General features: G+C 40.4%; 1 protein-coding gene and 1 non-coding gene across 2 annotated transcripts in view; both read right to left on the minus strand.

Moving 5' to 3' along the window:
• Positions 1-625: 625 nt before the first annotated feature.
• Trnas-uga (transfer RNA serine (anticodon UGA)) lies at positions 626-700 on the minus strand. The gene has a single exon. It is a non-coding gene; the product is annotated as a tRNA-Ser (tRNA).
• Positions 701-17,090: 16,390 nt separating this feature from the next.
• Positions 17,091-19,157, minus strand: part of LOC126108798 (synaptobrevin homolog YKT6) — a 37,090-nt gene continuing 35,023 nt past the window's right edge. The window contains exon 4 of the mRNA XM_049914160.1: positions 17,091-18,607. Coding sequence (XP_049770117.1) covers positions 18,470-18,607 — 138 coding nt within the window. The 3' untranslated portion in view covers positions 17,091-18,469. The remainder of the gene's footprint in view (positions 18,608-19,157) is intronic.

Genomic DNA, 19,157 nt, shown 5'->3' on the forward strand with positions numbered 1-19,157 from the left:
AAGTCAATGTTTTTAATGTACATATATTAGGAAAATTAAAAATATATGACGGTAGTATCTGTTCCCGAAAGAACAGTTACCATGGATGACCATGCAGCTTTGCTAGAAATGAAATGATAATTAAATGGACACCCTAGCTGCAAACAGGCATTGATGTACTTCATTGGGGACATGTTGAAAATGTGTGCCCCGACCGGGACTCGAAACTGGGATCTCCTACTTACATGGCAGACGCTCTATCCATCTGAGCCACCACAGGCACAGAGGATAGTGCGTCTGAAGGGACTTATCCCTTGCACGCTCCCCGTGAGATCCACATTCCCAACATGTCCACACCACTACATTCGTAGTGCGCCTAATAGATGTTTGCCCATCATACTCATTACTCGTGGCAGATTAATCTACCAAGTTCCGTACGAGTTCGGGCATAGCGTCTGCGTTCGCACAAGAAGGTCAGTGGCCGGGAAGCCATATTTTAACTATATATGACGGTAGTATCTGTTCCCGAACGAACAGTTACTGTGGATGACCATGCAGCTTTGCTAGAAATGAAATGATAATTAAATGGACACCCTAGCTGCAAACAGGCATTGATGTACTTCATTGGGGACATGTTGAAAATGTGTGCCCCGACCGGGACTCGAACCCGGGATCTCCTGCTTTCATGGCAGACACTCTATCCATCTGAGCCACCGCGGGCACAGAGGATAGTGCGTCTGAAGGGACTTATCCCTTGCACGCTCCCCATGAGATCCACATTCCCAACATGTCCACACCACTACATTCGTAGTGCGCCTAATAGATGTTTGCCCATCATACTCATTACTCGTGGCGGATTAATCTACGAAGTCCCATACGAGTTCGGGCATAGCGTGTGCATTCGCACAACAAGGTCAATGGCCGGGAAGCCATATTTTAACTATATATGATGGTAGTATCTGTTCCCGAAAGAACATGTCCCCAATGAAGTACATCAACACCTGTTTGCAGCTAGGGTGTCCATTTAATGAAAATTAAAAACTTATTTCACAGAAAATTTGTTAATGGCACATTATGCCATAGCAATCTTTGCTCTTATGTATATTTAATTACCATTCATTGTTGTAAATATGACTGAGTAATTTCCATAAACTAAGATGAAAATATTTCCTGTTTTGTTATGGGAGCACATCGCTTTTGAACAGTTATTACAAAGCTCACAAACTTTGACGGTCTGGTTATTTACCAAGCAAGGTGGCACAGTGGCTAGCACACTGGACTCGCATTCGGGAGGACGACGGTTCAATCCCGCATCCTGATTTAGGTTTTCCGTGATTTCCCTAAATCGCTGCTGGCAAATGCCGGGATGGTTCCTCTGAAAGGGCACGGCCGACTTCCCTCCCCGTCCTTCCCTAATCCGATGAGACCGTTGACCTCACTGTCTGGTTTCCTCCCCCAAACAACCCAATCCAACCCTTGTTATTTGCCTCAGTCAGGTCCTTTGTTGCGCAGGTTTATTCTACTAGAGATCAAAAAAGAAATTGGCCCAGGTCTCACATTGTTCTGTACTCGCAGCATATGTCTCCGTCAGGTGGAAGGATACCCTATCTTTGCACGGTTGTCCTGCAATGGGGAACGCCCACCCTAAGAGGTTGGGGTGATCCCAGACGGTGTAGGGCAGACTGTTTCCTGGGATTCTATTCTATTTCTTTGCAAGGATATCTGATGGCAGCTTACTATTCTGTCTGGTGACGCAGTTAGTCTCCGTTGTTCCTTCCAGTGGGTAAGTCCTAATAATGAAGCTCTTTCTATATTTCAAATGGGAGATTAGGCTCGACAATTGTACAGTGGATGTCGGCGAATCTGCTTTGCCTCCACATCCGTATCGGCAGCACTTCTGACGGTGGCGTGGAGATTTTCCGACAGTCGGGTAGTGTTTGTCGACTGCAGTCAGCTTCACGTGTCCCGATGGCACACACAGTGTGCTCCACTCGTTGGGAAGTCAGCATGGCTGAGATGGCGTCCACTGGCTGCAGCGCTCGGTCACCTGTGTACCGGCAACAGAGAGACCAGATGCACAGCGTAGTTGCACCAAACAATCTCACATTTCCTGACAGGGAGCTAATTATGTTGGACAGGCTGACCTGTCCAGTTGCGAAGAACACCACTCGAGTGGCAAGAGTGAGTGAAATAACTTGGCTGCAGCTGAGTGTGATCAGCTTCTTTGCAGAGTGTAGGCAAATTTAATAATGTTTTGTAGACAGTATCAGAGCTCGGCACCCCATTTCTTTTCTTTAATTTGATTTATTGCTCAGTTTTTTATTATACAACCAGTCCTTGTTTTTGCTATCCGACTCAACCACACAAATGTACAACAGCCCCACTGCAAACTTGGAATGAACACTAATTGGAGTTGCACATAAATATATCCGATAAATGTATCTGGATTCTCAATAGTTGGTTACTGTTTTGCACATTAACATTCTTTTTGTACATCTGAAGGCTGTAAAGGGAAAAGATTAGTGTAAAGTTTTCTCACAGATTTCAAAACATATGTATATATTAGTGTAACACACACTCATAAATATTCCTAAAGCTTTTTTTGTGGGTATATATGCACCCTTAAGCATTCCACAGAAATCTCAATACAGCAGCATACATTTTGCTCCAACATTCCGTTTAGGGGAGTGAATTACTGGGTGCGATATAAAAACTTCATTACAGGTGGATTAAATAATCCATACACAGAACGTGGTTCTCTCACAGAGTATCTTAATAAAAATTTGAGAACAGAAAATTAAATACATAGATGTTAAAAAGTATTGAAACAAAGTACATCCTTGTAAAATTCTAAATTTGTTGTTACTCTAAGGCAAATACTTCTTTTGTCTCAGGTTTTATAATCACTTGGGCTGGGTAAGAAAACTGTTGTTTAAAACGGGCATTTGAACTATTGCTGATGTGCTGTACAGCCGAAATGATGTTCTTTACAAAGGCTCTTTCAGTTTATTAGTTTCTTCAGTTCAGATAATTCTTTGAGACAATAGCTAAAAATAAGTAGACACTCATAACTTCAATCAGTTAACACTCTTCGCTGATAACCAACTTCTTATAGGCGGCAGTGAGGACACCCTTCAGAAGCACTTTACAAATTAAATATTACTGCCAAAAGCTGTAACCTAACAATCGTGACACCAAAGACAACTTGTTGCTTTCGAAGGTTAAGACTCAGTCCCATGCGAAATTGTAACAAATGATCAGAAAATAGAGAGGGAATGGATTCAGTTTCTTGAGAAATAAGATCTCAGACTAATGAGACATACTGAAAAGAATTGAAAGGTTGGAATATATTAATGGGCCCATTTATGAGGGATATTCAAAACAAAAGGTACAAAACAACACTGGGTATAACTGAAGTCTTTATTCAAAAGTAATCACCAGAGGCCGAGCACGACTATCCCACTGTTTCATGAGCAGAATAATTCCCTTTCCCCAGAACTCCTGAGGCTGTGACAAAAGCCATTCCTCCACTGTGTCCTTCAGTTCGTTGTCCGAGATGAAGCGCTTCCCATTGAGATGTACTTCAGGGAACCAAACACATGAATTCACAGGGTGACATGTCTGGGCTGTAGGGCAGATGCTCAACCTGCTGCTCCCACTCGAACTCGGCCCTTACACTTTGTGTGACCTCGGAGATGCGTGTAATTGTGGAGCAGAATCACCCCGTGGTGTTTGCTCTTGCTGGGCTCTTGTAGGCCACGGAGTCTCTCACAGTACCCATAACTGTTAATGGTTTTTCCGTGCTCAAGGAATTTAATTAGTATTATACCTTGGATATCAGAAGAAAAGACGGTGAGTGTCACTTTGCCTGTTGAGGGCACAGGTTTCAGTTTGTTAGGGGGAGGTGACAATTGCGTGCTTCCATTGCCAAGATATCTCATTACGTTATCCCAAAGTGACACATGAAAATTTCAACCGGTTTGGTTGTTATGACATTTTCTACCTTTTGTTTGAATATTCCTTGTATATGACACTGAATAAATGCCTAACACTTGAAGGAAGAAGAAGATAAAATCGCTGACAAACTAATAAACTGGAAAAGCTTTATAAAGAAAGACATTTTGATTACAGAATGAGATTTTCACTCTGCTGCGGAGTGTGTGCTGATATGCATCCCTCTGACACATTAAAACTGTGTGCCTGATCGAGACTCGAACTCGGGACCTTTGCCCGCGAAAGGCATAGGTCCCGAGTTCGAGTCTCGGTCCGGCACACAGTTTTAATCTGCCAGAAAGTTTTGACATTTTGATTGTTCAATGCTTGTTCTTAAAAAATTGTCAAGTAATTGTGCAACCTTATTTGAAAGCGAGCAATGTTTTTAATGTTTCCTTCATTGCTTTGGAAAGAAGAGGTCCTGCAGTTAAGCTTCAAATATACTTGTTATGATTCATCCTCAAGATGACTTTTTCGTATCAACTTGTTATCTGTGGCTGGAAGGAAATACTGCGTCCATCCTATTATCTGAAGATGATCAGTGACATCGAAACCCGGTCATTTGTATAATATTAATATGTCTGTTGTATAGTATTAATATGTATTTACAATTACCTCAGATTTATCAGGCCACAAAAGTAGTCAATACCAGGAACTCTGTTGGATCACCAGGGAGAGCTCTCTGAGAATGTTCTCAAACTACATGGTGAACAGCTTCTCAGCACCGCAGTATAACTTGTGCAGAAAATTGATACACTTGCCATTGCTGCTCTTATTCAGCTCAGAACCAACCAGTTCATGCGTGCAATTCTAAAGCAGGTGGCTTGGTCGATAGGCACCACGTATTATGTTGTTCTGATGTAGCATTTGTCTGCCCGTCTGTCTCCAGTAATTATTAGTGTTGCCAAGCAGAATGGTCGTGTGGTTAGAGGTGCCATGGCACGGATTGTGCGGCACCTCCCACTGGAGATTCAAGTCCTCTCTCGGACATGGGTGTTTATATACACACACACACACACACACACACACACACACACACACACACACACACACATAACACAGAAAAAAAAACCAACAAGCACCAACACTCCGCAGCCAACCAAAGATAGTATGCCAATGAGAGCTGTTATTAACTTCAGGAAGAACATTCCACATCTAGTCATCTCCACGACCAGAAGCTTGCATAACTGAGATATATGTTTTATAGATTAAAGAGGATCCACTCAACAAGAGAAATTATGAAAAAGAAATAAGTACAAACATACAAATAGCTAGGAACCGGGTATGAAGCACGTGTAGTACACAGACTCAATCAAAAAATAAAAACACGAATACAAAACAAATGCAACGCTTCCAGAATACAATATAAATCACATGCTGCAAATTCACAAACAACCAATTACCAAGAGAGATAAATTACAGGGATCAGGAGGAATATATGAGGCACTGAGAGCACAAGCGGACTACCCCACACTTTTTGTGAATTTGAGGTATTGACATGTTGTGATAACAGTATACGAGTATTATGCAATGCATGTTGATCTGTTTGTTTATCTGAAGGTTTGTCTAATGTAGCAACGTAAACATTGCTGTTGCACTCAACCGCCGATACATACCGTTGAGAGCAGGGGTGGACTATGCGTCATAGTCAATTTGTGCTCTATGCTCTCCGTCCACTGCCATTGCGCGTGACGCCGGCGAACGAAAGACTTGTGTATTTAGTGTGGAACAACGTATTGGACCAGTGACCACGTGGACGTGTATTTCAGTTGATCAGCATGGCAGCCCCTGCGAAAAGCGTGGAGGAGCAGTTGGAAGGTTAGTTTGTATTGTGTTCCATTCCTTTTTTGCGGATAACATTGTCGATTGTACACTAACGCGTTCATATGCAAACACGTCTAGATGTACCGTATCTCGAATGGTGACTTTGTCCAGAAAATGCAGGTTGTTTTCCATACGAAAACAGAATGACATACAAACAATACTTTATGTATTGCTATTTTGTGTAATCAAGTAACGATCACTTGTAATGTTATGTGTACAACAATGTTTTACCGCCCGCCGAGTTGTGTTGAGCAATTGCTTCGCCTGTGGACCCACCAGAACTGTTTGTAACCTACAGGTACATTGCCCCAAAATGTAAATTAAATAGTAAAAATATGTACATATTCCAGGCCACAGGAGATGCCTCAACGAGAATAAAGGCGAAACACGTACGGCACGAAAATTGTTTCATTTAGCTGTAGTTCGACGGCCCAAAAGTAAAAATTATCAGTATAATGTAGTTTCCCTTGTGCCGTTTACAGTTTCAGGGACAATTCTACTTTCACACTTTTAACAACACAAAATGGTTAATTTTTTGGCAGCGAGTCCTCGCATGTTTCAGCAAATTTAGTGTCATGAGGAATGAGAAATATAGTGCAAAGGTATTATACAACATATATGTGTATATATATATATATAATATATATAAAATTTGTTTACATTCTTACAGCTGACACATATGAATTAACAATATTACATGCAGTACAACCAGTTTACATACGACACCCCACAGGAGCTGTGTCTGGAGACTCGATACAATATTCAAACCACAGATATATCAGAGCCTTATTTGCTAGGAATGCTTCAGACAAGTATAACAGATATTGACATAAAAACTGAAACAAAAATACATATAGATTTAACAGCTCGACAGTTTAGCACTTCATTTGGTAATCAGTATGTGTAACACATTTTATGAAATTGGCTGAATCCCATCCTCTGTTGTCCATAGAATTACTCCTAAATTTAAAATGCAGACCGCCGCTATGCACTTTTAGGCATAGACAAGCAGCTCTGAACACTGGATGGCATCATATATTCATATTACTAACTTAAGAGAGCATGTTATTGTTGAACTTATACAAATATCTCCAAGTTTTGTTGTTAAAAATAATGCCTCCCAAATTGGCGTATCACGGAAGTTTGAACGTACTAGGCTTATAGCCCAGTGTATTATGATGATCATTGCAGTACACAAAAGCAACATTCTTTCTGATGTATGCATCCTTGATTTGTTCCACATAATATGTGCTGTAACTTTGGTGTAATATTTTATCCTTATGTATACATTTCATCTCTATTAAACACCACCCACCCAATTTCTGAGCAGAAAATTAGAAAAAGGAAGTTGGAGGGATTTCATCAATTCTTGGGTTGTCTGACATTAATTTTTAAAAAATGCATTTGGCACAATCAGAAATATATATCTCGCAGAGTAATGGTGAACAAGGAAGTTCTGATTAACTTCAGATATCCCTACAAATTTCCTCACCGAGATCACTGACAAAATGTGTGGAGGAACTGCATTCACCTGATATAAAACTACAATCATCATTAGACAGCGTAGCTACAATGAAGCAAATAAGACGAGATACTTTGTATTGTTATGCCATTACTTCAATGTGTTTAAATTGTGCAACCATGGTGTAATAAAAACTGAGTTATCTATTGCAGACATTTGTAGGATACCAGTTGAAACAGATTGCTGCAACCAGTCACTTTTGTTGATCATATTTAGATGGTATCCCAAGTGATGATGTGGCATAAATATGGCCAGAAAATTATGTGCTTCTGGCCACTGGAAGACAGTGCTGCAGATTACCCTAAAAGTCATGCACAGTAAATCTATGCCTTTTTAACTGACATAAAACCAGCTTATGACAGATATAATACTCCAGAAGTGTTGTGCAAAAATAATAAAAGTTAATGGTTAAAGTAATTTGTTGTTTCAGTTTATGTCAAGACAGTGAAGCCTAACCTATATTTGCATGTAAAGGTAACTGTAAGATTTTCATTTCAGTTTTTGTATTTATTAAATATCAATAGAAGTAACTATACAATTGTAAAGAAAAATAGAAAAAAAAATAAGTTGTTCCTAATAAATGAAACTAATACAACATACAAAGATGAGGTCTAAATGTACACAAAAATAAAACAAAATACATGGTAATTAGTGGAACAGATGAAAGCATTGGAAGGCGGATTAAGAACGACAGCAGACAATGACAAATGTAAATACTGAGAGCTGAAACTTATAAATGATAGCAAACAATACAATGAAATTAGATCAAGAATAAATCCAGAAATTACGACTATTCTTTATTAAATGGAATTCGTGTAATAAGCACAGAAGAACTGATAGTTATGAGCATTATTATATATGGTTCAAAAGTCCAGACAATGAAATTACAACCAAGTTCAAAATTATTGGCTGCAGAGACAGATTTCTGGATATGTTCAGCAATGATACCACGAAACTACAATGTTGTGAGCATGCCGAGAGAGAGAGAGAGAGAGAGAGAGAGAGAGAGAGAGAGAGAGAGAGAGAGAGAGAACTACACGTTTGAAAATGTATTGTGGATTGCATATCAAACAAAACAAAGGGGGGTGTCCACCTAATGCTTGGGTTCAGTTGTTACTGAGGGATAAGAGTTACAGAGAAACAGACAACAGCGGAGGAAAAAGCACCGACACCACTAATCGTAGGTACTGGTAAAAGGTGTAAACATTGCTAAACAAGTGACAATAACAAATTTCTACATATTTTATACGCACAATGTAATTAGGTTCTTTTCTGGGAGCAAAGGAATCTGTGGAAGTGTGACAACTCCAGAAAGATATCGAATGTTTGTCTGTTGCCAACCTTCGCTTCCAAACAATATGACACACTGCACTGCTTCAACTACAATGTCGATTCCAGTACGCTGCCTACAATACGAGAAAAAGATCGGGATCATTTCCCACACATCCCCACCTGCCTGCCAAAGCCAATAAACTCACTCCATCCCCTTTATAAGGGCCAAGTTATACTTTGTGTTAAGTGCTACACCTTCCACACTATGTAAACACAAAGCTGCGTTTACGAAATAACCAAATTTCTACCCCCGACTACAATATTATTCCATTTGGCCTCAAATATTTCCACACGCAGTGGCATTACAGTAAACAAGCACAGCTGTGAGTAAGGAAAGAGCATCGCACTGTGAAAGATTCCGAGACACTCGTGCATACACTATCACGTGTGTCCTCGTGAAATATCACAAAAACTTACGGTAAGCCAACTGAAGCTCCCTCACTCTCAGGCGCAGTAATATAGTTGTTGACTAATAGGTCTGGTCTTTAACATTTATAAATAAATAAAATTTGGCCCCAGTGATCTAACAGGTAGAGAAATAGACTACACACCTTATGTTCAACACCAAACACATCTCATGATTTTTCCTCGTTTCAGTCCCCCCACCCTGAGGTCCACTTAATCTACTATTAGACAAGTTTTGAGAGACCTTTCCTGGGGGTAAAAGGCAGCTACAATTATGTGCTCGCCACACTCTGCTATGAAGAAAGGCTGCACTCTGTTTACAATCGGACCAAAAGCCTGTTCGCACAGTTTGTACCACAGATCTGATTTTACTTTAAATAAATAAAAAATGCACCCCCCTACTACCTATTTCTGAGATCCAAATTAGTGCTCTGGTAAATCTCAACAATTGTCTGAAATGTTAAGGAGAAAATTGCAGAATTAGTTCAATGGAGGAACACTCATTTGTAAGCAGTAGCAGACTCGAGAGCCTATTTTCGTAACACTGAACAGGCAGAAATATATATCCGGCCTCTAGCAGTTGACAGTCTGCAACCTTCCAGGAAATGTCTAAGAGAAATTGCCAAGCTGACGAATTTTCACTCGTCCCGAAGCTCTCCAATTGTCCACCATTGTCCGAAGTACCAGTTTGGAGGTGACACACTGCAGTGTGGGTAATGAATAAATTTTGCTACCGTCAATCTCACCTTTTCTGGAGATACCTTCTGTGCCCAGTAAAATTGTTCTAGTATGTGCAACAAACACAACTGCCTGTTGTCTCAGTGATCCTATTTATGAAAAGATGGAATAAATACATAACAAACTACACTGGGAGGGGTATTAAGAGGGCAGAAGAAATTCCATTGAGAAAATTAGTTTGAAAGAAAACTGATGTACTTTATCTCCAACAAGAAGACACTAAACATGGAAAAGTGTCACCCACAGATGACTCTTGTGATTCATACCTGTGGTTCAATAGTCATAATTCAATTTTATCTGTATCAAACTACTAGCAACATACAAGTCTGTGCCCATCTCAAACTATCCACATGAAACAGTATATATATATATTTTGTTTTAAGAGTATATGGCTTCTACATACCTGTGCCATTTCTACAGTTACAAGAGAATCTGAAAGTTTTCAACTGGAAAGATGTAGATAAGCACCATTTCTGAATAAATTGCACGATACGAAGGCACACAAATAGCTTTGGTTGATTAAGAATGAGAGATCCATACATGATAAACTAGCACTTCGTCACATTCACTACATTAGTGCAAACTGCGATGTGGACACCAGAAATCCTGAGCACACAATGTGAACCTGCCCTATTGTTTTTAGGCCATGCTGTCACTGTCTAGAAATAGTATCGTAGTCACTCCCCCCCCCCCCCCCCCCACACACACACACACACACACTGAAAAGACCAATTCCATTCATATGTGGTTTTTTGTTTTCCCCTCTCTCTTCTATTTCTAGACTGCTATTTGATACCGAAATGAGCCAATAAAATTATTGTTACAATAGAGGATCATAGAAGTGTGTGTGTGTGTGTGTGTGTGTGTGTGTGTGTGTGTGTGTGTGTGTGGTCGTCAAACACTCGTCATTTAATATAGAAAAGCACTACTGAGGAGAGCTGATATTCCTTCTCAGACTCAAGATGCAGTAACATGTACTCACCACTTTTTAAGTAAAATTAATTCTAAACTTACAATGAAATGAATACCCCTAGCTGCATACAGGCGTTGATATAAGTCGACGGGGACTCGAGCCCGGGATCTCCTGCCTACATGGCAGATGCTCTATCCATCTGAGCCACTGAGGACACAGGATAGTGCGACTGCAGGGACTTATCTCTGGCGTGCCTCCCGTGAGACCCACATTCACAACTCATTGTCCTGCACTATATTCATAGTGCCCCTGCCCATTATACTCATTACTCGCAGCTTTACTGCCGATTCCCGTAAGAGTTCGGGCACTGTTTGTGCATCCGCACAGAAGAAAAGAAGGTGCTCAAATGCCCAGTGAGCCTTATACAGGGTGATTCAAAAATGCATGTAAATATTTTAAGGGTGTATTTGTGAGGTAAATATAAGACAAAAATGTTCTATAAATGTTTTTCCATAAACGTTTAATTCCAGAGTTATCGTTAAATACGAAAGTCATGTCCGTATCAAAACGACGGCAGTGCAAGCAGCAGGATGCCATATTCTGGTACGTAATTCACATACGTATCTCCCAACAGTTGATTCGAAACTGCATGAATAGTGTTTGTTTTTGTTTGCACGTGATGTTTACTCCTACTGTACGGAAGATGGCGCTGATGTTGTTGGTAACGGAAAAGTACGTCCTGTCGTTCATTCATCGTCGGAAGGCCAAAGGTGTCGTGCACATGATGTACTCAAACAGTGAGTATGCTGATATGCACCTTGTGTATGGTGCAGCAGATGGAAATGCACTTGCAGCAAGACGAAGGTACAGTGAGCTGTTTCCAGGAAGACGGTTACCAAGTCATCAGACGTTTGTATCTGTGGACAGACGTATGCAGGAGTATGGCATTCGTCCTGGGCCGCATTCAGGTCGACCACTTGAGCATGCAGTGAACGTCGAGGAATATGTTTTGGACCTGGTAGACCAAGATCCATCTATCAGTACGAGACAAATTAGTGCAGCTGTACGACTTCCACAATCTACTGTATGGCGGCTGCTTCGGAGACAACAGTTGCATCCATTTCACCTGCAAAAAGTGCACGAATTGACACCTGAAGACTATCCTCGCCGTCAGCAATTCTGCCAGTGGTTACAAGAGCGTCATTTGAATGATCCAATGTTCATTCGGCGGATATTATTCACAGATGAGGCCATGTTTACTCGTGCGGGTGTAATCAATTCGCATAATATGCACCAGTGGGCTGTCGAGAATCCTGGCGCGAGAATTGTGCGTGGATATCAACATCAATTCTCCATAAACATTTGGTGTGGTATTGTGGGGAATTACTTACTCGGACCTCATGTTCTGCCTCCAAGGCTGAATGGGTACGCGTACTGCGAATTTGTGGAGGGAGAATTGCCTGGATTGTTACAGGATGTCCCTCTTGCAACACGAGCCACCATGTGGTTTATGCGCGATGGTGCTCCCGCCCATTACAGCCGCAACGTAAGGGCGTATCTCAATTCTGCGTATCCATATCGATGGATAGGTCTCGGAGGACCAATTGCTTGGCCAGCCAGATCACCTGACCTGAACCCTTAAGACTTATTTATGGGGCCGACTAAAGACATTGGTGTATTCTTCTGCAGTACCGAACAGAGAAGTGCTACAACAAAGAATTGAAGGTGGTTGTGAAATTATTCGTGGAGAGTTGAACGGACTGTGTAATGTGCAGAGATCATTGATGCGACGAGCACGGGTCTGTCTGCAAGTTCAGGGACAGCATTTTGAACATGCATTGCATTAAGATTTGTGCAAATACAGTACAGTACAGTACAGTCTGTAAAATGCTTCAATTTTCCTTAGTTATTGTGCATTGCTGTAGTTCAATCAACAGGACCTAAATTAATACAGTGTTCGCGAGGAATTGTTTCAGTTTGTTACGTCACGTTTATTTGTCAGTTTGCGTTGTTAGTCCAAATGCACTGTAATTAAACTGTGAACTCTGGGAATTAAATACCTTACGTTGTATTGAATGTATTATCCTGTTTTGTTCATAACTCTGTAATAAGCCAAGTATGGAAAAAATTGTATAGAACATTTTTGTCTTATATTTACCTCACAAATACACCCTTGAAATATTTACATGCATTTTTGAATCACCCTGTATATATTCCCATGTGAAAATTAATAATATGCAATAATTTATAACTTAAAACACCAACTAACCAAAATATATACCTTCAACATTGCCAATGACAGTCAAAATCCACAAGACATGTCGTGCATCTGTTTCTATCGACACATTATATCTGCGTGCAGTGGAGTTTGTTCATATGGGCAATGCCGTACCACACGGCCGTTGCCAGCATTTAAGGGTTAATAATTAGGTACCGAATGGTGCCTATTGCGCACATGTTGGCCTGCAGCATTTGTTAAGTGCTCTCCTCAAGTGCCACGCCATCGTAGTCAGCTCGTCCAACATAGCAAAAATGTGACATACCTGCAAATATCTGATACCTGTCATTTCCATAGATTTCCATCCTTAAAACTTCTGCCCCCCCTATCTGAAGCTGTAGGTATGCAGTTCTCCATATTTGGTTTCGTTAGCAATCCCGTGTTCAGAGATATAGCAATTCTGTCACGAAGAAACGATAGAAACTGCTACTTTGTAGGGTACTAAAAAAAAAAAAAAAAAAAAAAATAGAAGAAAAGTTCCTATAACTATATGTCTAAACAAACACCTGGTGAGATATGGACTGTTTTTACTTGTGATGAGTATTGTGTACTATTGGGTGGTGTAGGTCATCTTGTTGGACGATGGATTGGTCAAGGATGTAGTATGGCCTTCCCAATGACTGGACCTGTAACTGTTGGATTTCTGGCAATGGGGTCATTTAAATGCATTGGTTTATGCCACCAACAGTGTGCAGGCAGTGCAGTAGCACGTGACACAATGTGAATGGAACAAGGTATATCTGAAAGCGTGCGTGATTTACTGCGAAGGAGCCACACGCAGCACGAGCGGACAGAGTGGCTTTCATTTCAACAGATTTATTCCTGGACATGTTACAGAAGCTTTCCTTCCACTTTTTACCAACACTGCCTCTTTTATGAATGTGTGACAATTTCTGAACACTTTCAAGAGGAAAAATACAAGTAAGTGAGAAACATGATGTGTGAAAAAGTGCACTGTTTTTTATGGTTTATGATACTGTCTCAGAATACCAGGGGGAAGAACCCAACGGAGACCAGCATTCTAACTTGAAGCACTTGATGACGACTAATTTTATTTCTTCTTCATTCTTACACTATACTGTGTTCAATCGAGCTGCAGAAAAGAATTAATTTCACTGGAGTTTCACAATATTTTTAAAACTGAGCTGACGAGACAGGTCATACCACCTGCTCTCAAACATAAGAGTCAGAATAGAAACCACCCTGTGGGGATAGTGCCCTTTCCTGAAAATGGAGGGTGAAGGATGCTGCCTTTTTTCAGCTGCTCTACACAATAGTATGAAAACATTAACAAAAATGGAATGTTACCAAGTGCCACACAATGAAAGCCGTTTATCGAGCATATAACTAGCTGTTTATGCGTATCCATTGAGTCTGAACATCATTTCCAATATTGTATGAAAGTGGTTGGTGGAACACAAGCAAAGAAAGGCAGTTGAAAGGTGCACAAAGAAGGCTCAAATATTTTTGGAATTTTGCACATTGTCTTACAGAGCTAAAGCCTGTTTTACACAAGCAACTTGTTTTGACAATGTAATATTTTGTGCCGACATTCTTAAATGCTTATGTGACCAGCTGAAGTACTTAACAGCCTACCAAAATCTCCTGCTGATGGCACCAGAGGAAGTAGTCAAAAGTTCAAGACTGACAAATCTCACACGGCAAGAACTCCTCGAATCATTTATTCGAGTGACTTACTTCCTTAATTTGACTACAGGTAGCAGGTACATGTAATATGCCCACACATAAATCAACTGCCAACCACATCTTGAGTGGTACTGAGAAGTCAACAATTAACTGACTGTGCCAAATGCAGGGTTCCAAAATCCGAACAATGCCCAAGACAGAGCGCACAGCAGAAACAGAGAATGGTGATAACGTCGAGTAACATCACAACTTAACCTATTCTCACTGTGCTGAATCAAGTTATAGCAACAGATTATACACTTCTGTTTTGTTTTTCCTATGGAACTCTACAAAGGCTGTGCAGGGGCCTGACTTTTTTTTCCATATTAGTTTTCTGTTCTCCCACGAGACAGACCAATTATCTGAAAGGAAACGCTATTTAGTTTTCATAATACATGGAAAAAGAAAAAGCCTACATTGTGTGTAATAAGAACATACATAATAAATGTTTCTTAGTGAAAATTGTTTGAACAGTAAAAATAAAATATAAAATTCACTGTATTTGGAAAACTATTTTTGACACTATTTGGCAAGATAATACGGATAAAGTAAAAAGGTGCTATTTGCTGTGTTATAAACACTGTCTGATGTATTTGTATGCATATATTTTCTCCAGTAAGTAAATGCTTGTATTAGAAAGAGTTTGATTGACACTTTCCTATTCTGTCAGTTCTCAGCAGTGTGGAGAATTTCCATACACCTTCGTCTAGAACATTTACAATAAAGTTTGCTTTGGTCACTAATATACTATATTATTATTGCTAGTTCCTTAAGTCTGTTACTATATTTTGCATTTCTGTAAGGAGAATGGTCCCTCATAACCCCTCTTTCACCCTTTAGGTGCCAAACTGCTCAGGAAATTTGTAACAACAATGACCATTAGTTAATGGCGAGACTCTCCTCACTCAATCTCTCACACACACACACACACACACACACACACACACACACACAAATGCTTGTTTATATTCCTCTCTGTCACCCAACTGTACAGTGATACAACGTTCAGTAATTCCCCTATCAGAACATCATTTGTAATTTACAAGCAAACACGCATCAATAATACCAGTTCTGAGATTCATTAAGTACTCTTGCACAACAGAAACCATAAATATGAGGTACGCACCATCGCTGCCACACTGCTTAGACACTGCTCTTTCAGCACAGATTCCACTGCCAGGGAAGAAATCTAACCTTCTGTGTATAACAACTTGTGAGAGAAACTGACGGGAAAAGTGTAGGAAAAGGAAAATGATGTTGCTGGTATTCCTTTCAGTTTAACGGCTCATTTTAGAAACTCCTTCATAATAAAAACTTCTATAACAAAGATTGGCAAGAGAAGTGAAAATTTTTAAATATTCTTGTTTTCTAGAGGCCCAAGATATCAATATTATGTTAACATTTGATTTTGTAATACTTTTTAAATTATTTACATATTAGTTTTATTTCAACTGAGTTATTTTTCTTTGCAATCAAAATGTCATCTGAAATCTGTATATCCCGTAAAACATTTTGGATGAATGTTTCTCGTAAATTCAGATGGATAGACTATTAAAAATATTATTTTAGTATTCGACCTTCCCCTCAGGTGCAATTAACAACTGTGGGATCCTGTATCAACAGTCTTTGTTAGTAACAGACATTTGTCAAAAGAGTATCATATTACAGTGCCTTTGAGAATGATGGAGTTTACAGATTTATCTTAAAAGCTGAATGATATTTAAAGAGTCCTGTCGTAGTGACGAAGTTATTTGCACAGGAAACACCTGCAATCAAGTAAAATACACAACCTTCCAACAATGCACATATTTTCGTCAGCATTATAGAGAACTTTCTGTGTCTGCTACAGGAAAGCGTAATGTTAATGTAAATTTAAAATAAAGCCTTCAATAACCCATCATTGTTGTAGGAAATGTTCACAGTAAACGGGTTGCCTCAAACTGGTATGGAGGTAATAGTATGTGTTCATCTATGAGAGCTGCATAATAATATGCAAACTGACTAAACACTAGTGTAATAAAATGTGTATACTTGAAACAAACAATTTAGAAGTAAAAAGAAATTGTATTTTCATACATATTTTGTCTAGTCTGAGTACACTGTAAATTCTTTGCAATTATTTTAACTTCAATAACAAAAACGACCACATCTTAAATGCAGGTAACTCCAATCTCTACCCATTGACAATAGAGCATAATCAAAAATTATATAGCTCCCTCAAGATTTTCCACTGTTCTAGAGGATAAATATACCGGCACTGCGTAGTTCAAATATTCTCGAAGGCTGAGGGAAATCTCTTAAGTAGCCACATTTATTTAATTGTAGTACCTGTTCATTCACAATTTAAACCAATTGAATTTAAAGTACGTAATTTTTTTTCCATTAAGGTTTCTTTCCATCTCTGATTTCCACGTGTTGTTTCTTACAATTTCTCACAAGTTAGTTGACAATACTCAATGGAATGAATGTGAAAAATGCATTTCAATCTCCATCACATAAATAATTTCAAGAGATCAAACAGTTTTGCACGCTAATACAAATAACAAACATCCACGAAAATGTAACTATTGTAACTCCTGTAGCTGTAGAAATACCCACAGTTTAACACACATTCTCACTCACACAAGAGACATACTTGTCAGACACATTCATAAAAATTGCATACTTTGGAAGTAGCTCAATTATGCACCTACATGCACCATCCAACTGCTTTTACAATTTTAACACAACCAGTGATGCCTTCACAGTTTACACACTTTATAAAATAAAGCCTAAACTCCACTTACATGGGGAGATAAATATATTTCATATTTGTTTCCGACATACACTGTCAGCTAAGGTATTGTACTATGTATCTAGCCTAACACCAATAAAGGAAGAACACCAATAAAATTAAATTTTTTAAGAGACAGTCGACAGTAGCTAAGAGAGAAATGACACGAAGGGGAACACACACTGCATCGCCCGCCGTGTTTAGAGACCGGTGGTCAGTAATTGCTTCCGGGGGGTTCCGGAACCAGTGGTCAGGGACCAATTCCAGAACAGCTTAGAGCGGCTCTTATATGTTGTTTGCAGTCCAAAGAACAACTAGCGCTTCAAAACACAGCAGCAGCAATGCAAGGACAGGAGAACACAATACACTGAACTGCAGGCAACAACAGTCTAGCTCTTTTCTTGACAGGGGCTATATACTACAGGCAAAAAAGAAAATTGTTTCTAGAGAAGGTTAGGCATGAGAAGGGGGAGGGGGAGGGGGAGGGAGAGAGAGAGAGAGAGAGAGAGAGAGAGAGAGAGAGAGAGAGAGAGAGAGAGAGAGAACGGAAACTCACACTGCATTCCCACAAAAAGTTGAGAAGTATTTGGAATTCAGTAAGAAATCTTATACACGACTACACATCGAATGACAGAGACATTTCAGAAATAAACTGGCTGCACCTGACAACTATCGTACAGGAAGAGATTAAATAATTTAAGACATGGTAACTTAAATGCTACATAAAATAACAAGCTTGTAGGCAATGAGGTGCACAAGAAGGGGGAAGGAGGAAGGGGGGGGGGGGGGGGCAGACATCTCTCAATGGGGGCAAATGTCAGCACATTATCAATGTCGCGACTCTCCACTCACAGCTTTCGAGTCGCTTTCGCAAATCGTGCCGGCGGCAGACTCGCTTCCGTTACGTGGGGGAAAGGGGAGGATCGAGGAGCGGATGCACCGGCAGGGACAGACAGCGGCACGCCTCCGCCCCCGGTGCAGCCTTCCCGAAGTCCGTGCGCCGCGCCACAGCCGAGCGCGCCCCGCCTAGCCGAAGCTGCAGCAGGAGTTGGTCTTGCGCGCCGTCTTGTAGAACGCCTTGCTCTGGATGCTCAGCCCCTCCGACTTGGCGACCAGGTCGTCCAGCTTCTCCCCGCGCTGCAGCACCGCTTCGATTGTGTTGTGCTGGAATGTGAAATGAACCACTTTATACAATCGAACACTGGAAACTCCGAGTAAGTAGCAACTTGGTGCACTCGATACGAACAGATGTATTTATGGAGCCGTTTAAGAGGTGGTGACTGACACCTAGGAAGGTGGCTCACTACGTTGAGAAGGATCAGATCAATTGAATTTGGGAGTAGGTGTTGAGGTTATGGAGGAAAGAGCGAAGGTTATCCCTGTCCCGAGTCCAAATCTCCCCTCCCCCTTTTTAAAAAAAATTATGGGAAAGGTGCTGTGGAATTATAATATAAGCCCCGTCACAGGTATTAGACCAGTTAACAGACTGTGGTTCACTGAGAAAGTGCAATCTGTCTAAAAAGTAGGTCGCTTTTCTGTCAGTGCAAAGGCGAACTGTCGGATTTTTGCAGAGCACTATCACGACCTGCTGAACTGTGAACCATGTGAAGAAGAGCTGGAATTGGGAAATAACACAAAAGAGAGAGAGAGACACACCCTCCAACCGGGGATGAAGTCGCACATTATTCTTCAGATCGCTTATGGCATAAGGCAA

This window comes from Schistocerca cancellata, chromosome 11 (genome assembly GCF_023864275.1).
Source record: "Schistocerca cancellata isolate TAMUIC-IGC-003103 chromosome 11, iqSchCanc2.1, whole genome shotgun sequence".
Lineage (NCBI taxonomy): Eukaryota > Metazoa > Arthropoda > Insecta > Orthoptera > Acrididae > Schistocerca > Schistocerca cancellata.